Consider the following 11,571-nt stretch of genomic DNA (forward strand, 5'->3'; position numbering starts at 1 on the left):
TTACATCTTGAGGGGTTAGAAAAAAGGAGAGGGAGAAAATGAAGAAGAAATTCAGTGGAAAAATAAGGAAACTGTTATGAGAAAGTAAGTAATGGTTGTTTTCTTAAAATACAATGTGAGATGTCTGGAGCAGATCTTAGTCAATAAAAAGCCCTTTAACATAAACGCATTTTCACTTGGGAGTATAGGGCTGATACCAAGAGAGATTAACATTTCCCTCATCATTTATTACAAACTAGGGTTAACCCTGTGAAGTAGCCCATTATTATTGTACAGAGGACAAAACTGTGCTCTACTCTATACTTAGCAATAAAGAAAGAGGTGGCCCAGAAAGGTTCCTTTCAATCCAGTCTCTCTCTTCTTTCCTGTGCTCTGTCTTTGATAATACTTATGTGAACAGTGTTGAATGAGTAATGTAAATGAAACACGCTGATCTCAGAATAAGATTATATTTTGGAAAACAAGATGATTACAATTAATCCTCAGAATGCTGTATGAAAAAGAGACATTGCTTGCATCTTTCCTTGAGACATACAATATTTATCTCAAATATAAGAAAATGGAAGAAACTTTAGCTTAGACTTGTGCTAAAGAAAAAAAGGCAGTGTAACAGAATGTCTTATAAGGCATTAAATAAAAATATGTGCTCTATTATAATAAGTAAGAATCATCCTATTTTAATAATTTCCTTAAATAAATTATTGAAAGTATGGGAAACAGAGATACAAAAAGTATTTCTATAAAGCAAAGAGTAGGATGGTGGTTAGTGCCAAAATTAGCTATAGCTTTCTGGATAGCATTTTTAAATTCTTCAAATATATTTTTCTATTTCTTTTTTCCTTAATCAAATACATTGTAGCATCTGTTTTATATCAAAAACAAATAAAATATGTCCACATCAACAGAGGGCATTGGCTTTTATTTCTTGGTTGTTTTTTAAAAAGATCATCTAGAGAAAAACAATGATTTTAAAAATCTCTATTTGTTAGAGTTGAAATTAAAACTGCCTTCAGTTTCCTACTGCTAGATTAGGTCTAGATACCAGTGCATTACAAAATCTTTGGAACTGTGAATTAGGAGTGAAAATCTTCCTGAGTTTTTGTTATAAGTTCTTGAAATTAAAGTAAGAATTTCATTTGCTGGGTTGGCTAGGTATAGAGGTGGAGTGGCTGTTGGAGGGGTTAAGTTGGAGCCACTGGTGCATATATATTTCAGAGGATTCAGAAAAACACAGCAGTGGAGCCTGGGTCAATCCATTTCTGTGAACAAGCAGTGACCAATAGAAAAGGAAGAAGAAGATCCAAGGAGGCTGAGGTAAGCCATCTCTGACGCCCTGTCAAAGTGAAAACAATACATCAAAAGGTGTTCATGGTGACTGCTCAGTGGGTTTTACTTTTTCTCAAAGGAGGTTTGATAGCATAAAGAAAAAAAAGTTTTCTAGTTAATTTTTTTTCTTCAACTGACTTTTAGCAAACTGCAGACTCAGACACAGGACTCAACGGTATATTCCTGGAAGGCAAGGTAAACTCTTTTGCACTTTTTAAAACTCATAAAGCTAAGACTTCAGTGTTCTGATTCATCGGATGTAGGGTTACAACTTCAATAACTGAAGCAAATCCCTATTCTGAAAAAATTTTAACGTGTCTCTGTTGGAAGATGGCCAGAGCAGCCTTCTGCAATTGTAGATTTGACAGCTTGTAGAAGCAGATCTGCACTTGTGATTTTCTGCAATTTAATGGCAAAATTGAAAGATCAGCATTTCATTAATGACTGATTTTATGGTTTTCCAGGAAACAGTAAAATTTCTTCTATCCTTATTATCACTTGACTTAAGTAAATGTACACTGATGAGTATATCCTTTTCTATGTATTATGTAACATGTATATGTTATAAATAAATGTTTAAAATACACATTATGCCTATATGTTTTTTGCTGTTAAGATAGAATTTGGAACAATGATCTCTGATGATATTTGGTAGGAAGAGTTTATATCTTTTAAATATTTCACATATCAGTAAGTATTTATCTATTTATTGTTATTATCCATTGTGAATATATGAATTTAAAAGAATTATCACAAATATATTCACATCTTGAATATATTTGTTTTGTTGTCTTTATAATCAAGCTCTAATCATATGAGTAATATATCTGACTCTGTAATAAATGCTCTTTGTCACATACATGTATGTTTGTATGTATATCTGCACAACAAAAGAGATTATCTGAGAGATTGTGTGAGGCATATATATGACAGAGTGATTATATAAGAGATAGATTATATTCAGTTTCTGAGCTGGACAACCTGGTTGTTTTCTTATAATTTTTGAAGTCTTCTTCCCACCAAATAAAACTTACCTGAGTAGTTCAGCAGCAGAACAAGAGAAAAAACACACACTTTTCTTCAGATCGTAGAACTTTCCTTCACAATAAACTACTAAAATATTCTTTGATCTCTTCATTTCTTTGGATCAAGTGCCAAAGAACCTGGGAAATCTCCTCCAGATGTTCTTCTCATTTAGGAGTCAAAGTAGAAGCAAAATCATATGACTCCATCTTAGGAATGACACAGACTTTAACTTGAACTATTAAAAGATCACTTTTTTGGTACTCTTATATTCAACTACTGGTTTCAGTTAAGTTCCTTGAATTATTACATAGCTAGAAATGGAAAAGCACTTAGAGCTGCTAAAATTTGCTTTCCATTTCTCCGCTTTCATTAGTTGGGTTAAAACCAGAAGTTTATGAGTTGGCAAATTAATTTTGAAATTTGCAAAATGCTCTATATGGTGCCTACTAAATAAATGTGTGTCTTTTAATCAATATCTATGGAAATGATATCTTCAACTCATCTCTGAAGAAACAATGTTTACTGATCATTTTGATGCCAATACCTAAAGGTCAAGGTCCTGGTTGATCTAATAGCTGTGTGTCTGATTACTCTAGGTACTATTATGGCAAGCACAATCAGTTTCATCATCTGGGTGTTGTTCGTAACAGACACGGTGTGGACTCAGAATGTGAGACAGGTCTATGAGGTACATGAGCCAGGGGATTGGATGATTGAAGACTTCGATTGTCCCAGGGAATGCTTCTGTCCCCCAAGTTTCCCTACTGCTTTATATTGTGAAAATCGAGGTCTCAAAGAAATCCCTGCTATTCCTTCACGGATCTGGTATCTGTACCTTGAGAACAACCAGATAGAAACCATTCCTGAGAAGCCGTTCGAGAATGCCACCCAGTTGAGATGGATAAATTTAAATAAGAACAAAATAACCAACTATGGAATTGAAAAAGGAGCCCTAAGTCAGCTGAAGAAGCTGCTTTTCTTATTTCTTGAAGACAATGAGCTAGAAGAAGTACCTTCTCCATTGCCAAGAAGTTTAGAACAGTTACAGTTAGCTAGAAACAAAGTGTCCAGAATTCCTCAAGGGACCTTTAGCAATCTAGAAAATCTAACCCTTCTGGATCTGCAGCACAATAAACTATTAGACAACGCCTTTCAAAGAGACACCTTCAAGGGACTCAAGAACCTCATGCAGCTAAATATGGCCAAGAATGCTCTGAGGAACATGCCACCAAGATTACCAGCCAACACAATGCAACTGTTCCTGGACAACAATTCCATTGAAGGAATACCAGAAAATTATTTTAATGTAATTCCTAAAGTGGCCTTCCTGAGGCTCAACCATAACAAATTATCAGATTCAGGGCTCCCATCCAGTGGGTTTGATGTGTCATCCATTCTAGATCTTCAACTGTCTCATAATCAACTCACAAAGTTTCCCCGCATCAATGCCCACCTGCAACACCTTCACCTGGATCACAACAAAATTAAACGTGAGTAACCACCAGGGTGTGTCTGATGAAAATGTTATTCATCTCCACCTTTATCTGTATCTTCTTTAGGAACAGTAACTGTGTTGTCCCCCAGGTAAAATACCCTTCGAGTTTTAGATGTGATTTCTGCTTTCATTACTAACTTTTTGCTTACTTACAGTCTTAGTGAACCAAGAAGTCCCAATCTTCAAATTTAAGATTGAAAATTGGACCTGAGTAATTTATAGAGGACTGTTGTTTATGGGAGAAACCATCCCTGTCTTCTTTTACTCATGAAGAGTCTATTATTTCTGTCTTTGTAGGTGGAATCATTTTATAAAGTATGCCAGACACACACACACACACACACACACACACACACACACACACACACACACAAACACACACTCATAAGTAGTAATAGAGGGCATTTGATTTAGGAGGTATAAAAGGTAACTTTATCCTAAAGTCTTTAGGCCAGCTGATGCCTGAAACTCCATAGTTAGATCTCTGGATAAACTACTCTTATCAGAAGGGATTTCTTAAACTTCAGTGTGTATAATTTGTGGTTCCACTCCCCAGGTTTATGATTCAGTAGATCTGCAGTGGGAATGAGAATTTTCATTTCTAACAAGTTCCTAAGTGACCTTGCTGCTCTAGGAACCACTGAGAACTACTACAGTAGTTCAAGACTTTAATTGAAATGGAAATATACATAGAAGCTGGCAATCTTTTGCAACTTAGTGGTAAACCTACAAGGTAAAATGCTCTCTCCTTTCCTGAATACAGCTTTTGATAAAAGGCCAAGAAATGAATATAAAGTTCTTGGATGCAGAATTGCCATCAAAGGAATTGTTTATAGAAGATAGAGGCTGTGAGCAATAGAAATAAACCTGACCTCTTCACAAGCGTGCCCAAGGCAGGTTGCACCTGGTGTAGAGGTAGACCCTATCTTGTCAAGTCACAGAGGTGTTGATACCCAGCCAAGCATCAGTCTATGCATCTTTGACCCTGTGTAAGCCCTTTAGGAAGATAACCTTGGAGAGATTTGCGTTGAATAACCTTAGTAAATGCATTCCTAAAGTGAGATTCAATTGAAATGATTGAAAGAAAATTACCTAGATAACTGTCAAAAGGTGTTTTTTTTCTGGTTATTATGCAATAAACTTTGCTTTAAGCAAATAATCATATAGCATAACATTTGCAAGAATATTTCCCCACTTGGTACTGCTTGAGTATTCAAGATTTTTTTTTTTTTTAAATTGGAAACGGTGTACTTGAGCATAAAATCCAGGAATTAGATGGCAGGTTTCCACCACAGCAGTTATATTTCCATGGTGAGGAAACATACTATTTATTCCAGTAATCAAAAAAAAAAGTGTAATAGAAAAATCGCTAGAGGATCTATTTAGCTTAACCAAATAGTACAACAGCCAACACTGACCTAAGTATGCTTTTTTTTTTTTTTTCCTGCTGAGAGTTCTGTGCTTCTACAGGTACATTCTTCATCTCACAATTAAAAAAACAAAAAAGCCTCAGAGACAGCTAGTATGGGAAGTTCATTTTATATGAGTCTTGCTCATTTTACACTTAGAGTCTTGTTTATGAATTAAGAGATTCTACCCTGAGAAGAAGGGTATATAGGAGAGAGGTAGCAAAATTCAAAACACAGTGAAGAAATAGAGCATTGTGTCCTTCCCTCACCCTTATTTTAAAGAGGGTTTCCAGAATATCTGTTCAGGCATTTCTCTTTTTCAGTGTGTCTCATACCTTAGTGTGCATCAGAATCGCCTGGAGTGTTTGCACAACACATGTTACTGGGTCTCAACTCAAGGGTTTCTATCTAATGCAGTAGTCTGGGGTGGAACCTAACAATTTAATCCCTGGTGGTACTAAGGGTGGTATTACTGCTACAGGTCCGTGTTTTGAGAACCCCTAATCCTCCCAAGAACTTTGTGTGACATTATCAGGAATTTCTACAAGGAAAAAACTGAAGTTCAGATAGGTGGCTCAAAGACAAAAGAATGACTCTAGGGTTTCTCATTATAAAATAAATAAAATTTTATTTTCACTCACATAGTATAATAACCATACTTTTCTTCATTTCTTCAATGTAAAAATTTGGAAAAAAAAATCTATAAGTAGAATAACAACATCACCAATAAAGAGAAATTGAACCATTTGTTCTTCATATAGATATCAACTGGGGTTCCTTTCTAAATTGTGAGAAAATGAATATCAAATATTAATTTCCCAGACTATAATAGTCGGCTCATAATTATACTACACTGTGCTATAATAACTGGTGAAGTATTTAGTTCTTCTTGCCATATAATCTATCTGATAATAAAATGGTTGGCAAAAAGCTTAACTTTTCTATGAAGAGCCCTCAGAATTTGCCAGTGAACTTATCTCGTGCAATTTGACAGAAATATTTAGTTCTTCCAAACATCTTAAAGAAGTTAAATTTTGGTTAAAAAAAATGTATCCACTTAAATAGTTGCTTCTTGAACATCTCTGAGAAACATCAAAATTGATTTGTCCCAATGTAATTAGACTAGCACACTTATTTCTTATTCTGTTTACATTGGTTATAGGGCATGGGGGTGATAAGGATATGAGGTAGCACACTAAAAGGGACATATCCTCTCCAGCCAGCAATGGACTACATGCATGTAGTGCATGTAGTAGAAAAAACACCAGACTGGGGCCACTATTCCCACAATGCCCAGGTAGGGAGAATAATAAACATTGCCTGATAAAAGTCCTTTTGATAATATGTTAGAAAAAATAACTTTGTAATCACAGAACTGCTACACATATATGTCATTATTCTTATTAAGCCAAATTCTCAAAATGGCTCAAGGTTGGAGCAAAGCAACCTTTCTGTAAGCATAAAATTATTCAACAAAATATGAATCTGTATGCACTAATAGAATGTAGACGAGAGGCATGGCCCAGGTTTGGTGGGTTTCTTCAGGAAAGTTTTCTTGCTCAAAGTAGTTTCAGGAAGGTATGTAAAGGTGGTATAAAGTATTTATGGTTGAAATTCGTGGTTGCATGCTTCTCTGAATTTTGTTAGTTTAACAGACCTCTCTCAAGGATGCTCCTAAATCTCAGTAGTCATTGGTGTGAATGGCTCTGATCCAAGGCAGGTGCACAATTTCTGCCATCTTTACCACGTGAAAAGGTTGACGGGATTTTTCTGGCTTCAAATCTTTGTAAAGCCATTCTTGACAAGTGTTTCCTTACCAATTAAATACACTTACATGTGGAGATTCTAATTGTTTTCTGTAAGTAGTACATATGTAGTTATGTTAATTGCACTTTTAAAATTTGATTTCAAATGTCTTTTTTTTTATCTTTTGAGGTAATTTTCAAGTACTTTCTCTTATATTAGATTGGTTTTCCATCCACTCATTCATGCATCTACCCACCTACCCATATCACCAACCACTCTTTGAATACCACGCTTAAAACGGTATCTCCACCTCCAAGTCCCTGAATACTATATTATACTAATTTATAAATGCTATAAATACTATAATAATTTAAACTTGGATCATCTCTTCTGTAAGCTTAGAAAATGCCATACATTTTTGTTTCCATCATAGCTCTTAGCAATGTTTCCATTCTAGTGTTCTTCCCTAAGTACTGCAGAACATGAAATGAGTATACCTACACTGCACACTTTTTTCAGGTTACTTTTATAAAACAAATATTCACAATCACTGCCACACCAATGGTTTGTATCTCTACCATTTTCATGCATCAGACTACTAGGCCCTCCATTAGGACCACTGGTCTTTATCCTTTGTTTTTTTTCTGGTTGGAAATCACTTGTGCTATCTTTGACTCCATAGGTGTGAACGTCTCTGTAATCTGTCCTACATCTACGGCACTGCATGCAGAACAAGATGTCTTTATTCATGGACCTCAGCTGAGCTACCTCCGTCTGGATGGAAATGAAATCAGGCCACCCATCCCAATGGATTTAATGACGTGCTTCAGGCTTCTTCAGGCTGTCATTATTTAAATACATCTTCACAAATCTAGATTGGTTTAGTGAGCTCATGTTTCTGACATGAAATTTGGTCATTATTCATAGGTTTAGGGGAAAAAAATCATATTTCCAGTTGCTCTTGGCCACCATTTTCATTTGTGCGGCTTAGGCTTTTTTTTGTATTTGAAGAGGCTTTCACCAATGACTCACGGTGTGGCTCGTATTAATTTTCTTTTCTTTACTAAATGCAGACACAGAGGGTCTGGGTTGTGGCTCAGTGGCAGAACACTTGCCTAGCATGTGTGAGGCACTGGGTTCAATTCTCAGTACCTCATATAATATAAAATAAGGTTCCAATGTCTAAAAAATAAAAATAATAATAAAAAAACAGACACAGAGTTAAGATAGTTTATCAACTCAAAGATACTTTTTATGTCTTTAATGACTTATTAACTATCATCAAATAATGCATTTACATTGTTACACAAAAACACTTGTTGTTTATGTTCAAATAATGGATTTACACAATGCAAAGCATGTATTTGTTTATGTTCAATATTACTTATGCAGATACTATATTTACAGTATGAATACAATAATCAAACAGGAAGTAATAAATAATAAAACAGGAAGTTGGAAGATCTAAAGAAAACAAACAATGCAATATTTCTTTATTATGATGATGATGAAATAAATGCAGATTGCTAAATGGCTTTTAAACATGAAATTTTTTAATTTAGTTGAAGTGTGTGTATTAAAGGAGTCAACTACTTCATATAAAGAGAGTTCTAGTCATTTAATACCAAATAACAAAGCAGAAGACATTTGTAATTCACTACCATTTTTGTAACAATTTTTTTAATATACAGCACTGTTCTCTAGCAATTGAAAGCTCTAAATTTGAAATTCATTATAACACTTTTCTTACAGAATCATTGTGTTTTGACACCTGAAATCACTTTCAGTTGCAAATTATTCTGCTCTTGTTCTGCTCATGAGTTTTGAATTTAATAAATGAAAAGAGTAAACGATTTCTAGCAAAACAGAAGTAAAATATTTGTTTCAAGGGCACTTTCACAAGTTTTATTTAGGGAGATATTTTTAATAAGTGTCATAATAACAATTATTTTTATTTTTCTAGCATGAATATATGCCAGTGTGTTTTCCTCTACTGACTTTTTCTTTTCTTCCAGTAAACATAAGAAAAAAATAGAATCATTTGGTGTGATATATTTGTTTCCCATGAGTTAAAAAGAAATAGCCCAGGATATTATTACACTTTGCTTTAGCCTTCTAATCTTGTAAGACATATATTAAAACAATAAATATTCCATAGAGATTAATACATGCCTTTATATATATAAACATATATAATATGAATATGTATAGATACACATATACATAATCTCTTAACTTGTGCTTGCTTGGTTATAAATTAAATGTCATCCTAGGTATGTGTGTATAGGAAAAACACAATATATGTATGCTTTGATACTATCTGCAGTTTTAGGTATCCACTGGGGATCTTGGAATGCATCCTTCACAGATAAGTCAGCCAGTCATGGAAGCAATTTCTCATGAGGTCCAGTTCATTAATGGAACTGTTCAAATGGAGAATTGGTGAGCAGTCAAGTGAAAGGATATAAAAAGATTCCTAACCTGGAAGAAAGGTTGTTGTGAAATGCTCCTCACAGAACTTTTCAAAACAAAGAATTTCCCTCCTCCCTTCCCCCTCTCTTTCTTCTTTCCTTACTTTCTTCTCACATTTTTTTGTGTTTATTTAAAGTATTTCTTAACTATTATACAGATTCCAGACTATAGTACACTTAGGAGATATAATTCTGTTCAGTTCCTGTTGTAGAGAATGAGACACAAATTAACTGAATAATCACAAAATATGTCGAATTTCATCTGTGATAATTATTATTAACAAAGTGATAGCATACTACAAAGGAATTACTAATAATTTGATAGCTTCCCTAAAGAAATAATGGAAACATATAAAGAATGAAAAACATATAACACAGAGTGGGAGGGAAGAATATTCCAGGCACAGTATGATGACTCTATAGTTCCTAGGAGCAATTTGAAAATTACAGAAGAGTTCTGAATCGGAAGAGATTATGTTCATGGAGGGACAACATCATGTAGTTGTAATAAGCATCAACTCTAAAGCTAAGATTTCTAGATTTAAATCCCAGCTTCAACACTTAGTAGCTTTGCGGTCCTGGGACAAATCTTCAAATTCTTGGTACCTATTTCCCCTCATTTGTAAATTGGAGACAAATACTGGCACCTACCTGATGGTAAGAACCAAATGAGCTAGAATGTGGGAGGTGCCTTGAAGAGCCTCCAGCACAATGGTAACTCTAAGTAACCATTATTCATCATTATTTTTGTGCATTTGTGTTTGTTTCTTTTAGGAACCATGGTGAGTAAAACCCTTTGAGACAAACCGAGAATGCATGTAAGAAAATCAGGATTTCAGTCCTATAGGACTAGTTAGAAAAATAAATGTAGTTCGAATTAAAGGGAGAACAGTGTGATTCTGGAAATGGAGTTGGATAAATGGTAAAGGTAGGAGATAAAATTGTCAAGATTTAGTGATGGATTATGTAGCCTGAGTGCAAAAAGAACGTTCATGTCTCCAGCTTGCCTGACAGAATAAATGACAAAACTTTTTCCTAACAAAGACAAGTTTATAGAAGATCATCAGCTAAGTTTCAGGCATAATTTTGAAAGTGCTTTAATTCATATTGCGATGGCAAAACTAGACCTGGATATGAAATGAAATTATTAAAAAAATTACAGAAAGAAATCAATGCCTGAGGAAACTTTCAGTTCCCTTCTCCACTCTCAGCCTTTCTTCAGGAAGCCTAATTAGCCCTAGATCCTTGCCTTTTGAATTGTAAATAACAGCCCTAGGAGTCTGACTACTCCCTCTTGATATGTAAACAACCCTGTGTGAGGTTTCTAAGGCTAGAGATTTAACAGATGCTCAGGAAAAAATTCTTTATCTATTTCTGTAAACATGTTTTATATTAGAGACCCTGCACAAGGCCTTCGGCCACATAAATTAGGATTTTTTTTTAAAGAAGAAAAAACCCTATTGATAGGATGGATCTAAGATAATAACCTATAATGTTGTGAGAAACTGTGGACTGGGGCTCAGAATTTGAAGTTTGTTCTCTTCTGCGCCCTCCAGTGTAAAATGAAGTTTGAAGTTCTCCTCCACTCCATGTACTAACTGCTGCTTCTTCACCAGTCTGTTTCCCATATGTAAGGGGTTGAATGAGGTCTAGAGTTAGAAAGAGAAGTCTACATAGGTATGTAATTATGGACATTTTCTAGGTATTGTTAATGTACCCAATAACCCAAGAAGAATTCTACATTAAAATATTCATACACCCATAAGACTGGTCAGAGACAAGGGACATTAGGAGAATGTAGTCATTATCTCATACATAGACTAATGAAGCTATGAAAGATGTAATAATCTTTCTTTCTGTAATTAGTTTTTGGACATATGGACAAAATTACTATAACTTCTCTAAAGTTTTGAGTAAGATACTATCTTTTTTCCTGATTTCATATACATGTGATTAGAATAAAAATTTTTAAGATTAATAACTAGAAAATAAGCTGAAAACATTGTCTTAAAACTATGAGTGTTATGCTCGAATTCGGGACCCACAAAAGACCACCAGAGACCAAGATCTATGTAAACAGCAAAGAAGTGTTTATTGC

The 11,571-nt window shown here is 34.5% G+C and overlaps 1 protein-coding gene across 1 annotated transcript; it reads left to right on the forward strand.

The window, feature by feature from the left end:
- Positions 1 to 1,377: 1,377 nt before the first annotated feature.
- Kera (keratocan) lies at positions 1,378 to 8,544 on the forward strand. Its single transcript, XM_078053031.1, has 3 exons — positions 1,378 to 1,521; positions 2,949 to 3,842; positions 7,685 to 8,544. Exons 2-3 carry the CDS (start codon positions 2,957 to 2,959, stop codon positions 7,855 to 7,857), a joined length of 1,059 nt encoding a protein of 352 aa, XP_077909157.1. The 5' UTR covers positions 1,378 to 1,521; positions 2,949 to 2,956; the 3' UTR covers positions 7,858 to 8,544.
- The last annotated feature ends 3,027 nt before the right edge of the window (positions 8,545 to 11,571 follow it).

Source organism: Ictidomys tridecemlineatus, chromosome 6 (genome assembly GCF_052094955.1).
Source record: "Ictidomys tridecemlineatus isolate mIctTri1 chromosome 6, mIctTri1.hap1, whole genome shotgun sequence".
NCBI lineage: Eukaryota > Metazoa > Chordata > Mammalia > Rodentia > Sciuridae > Ictidomys > Ictidomys tridecemlineatus.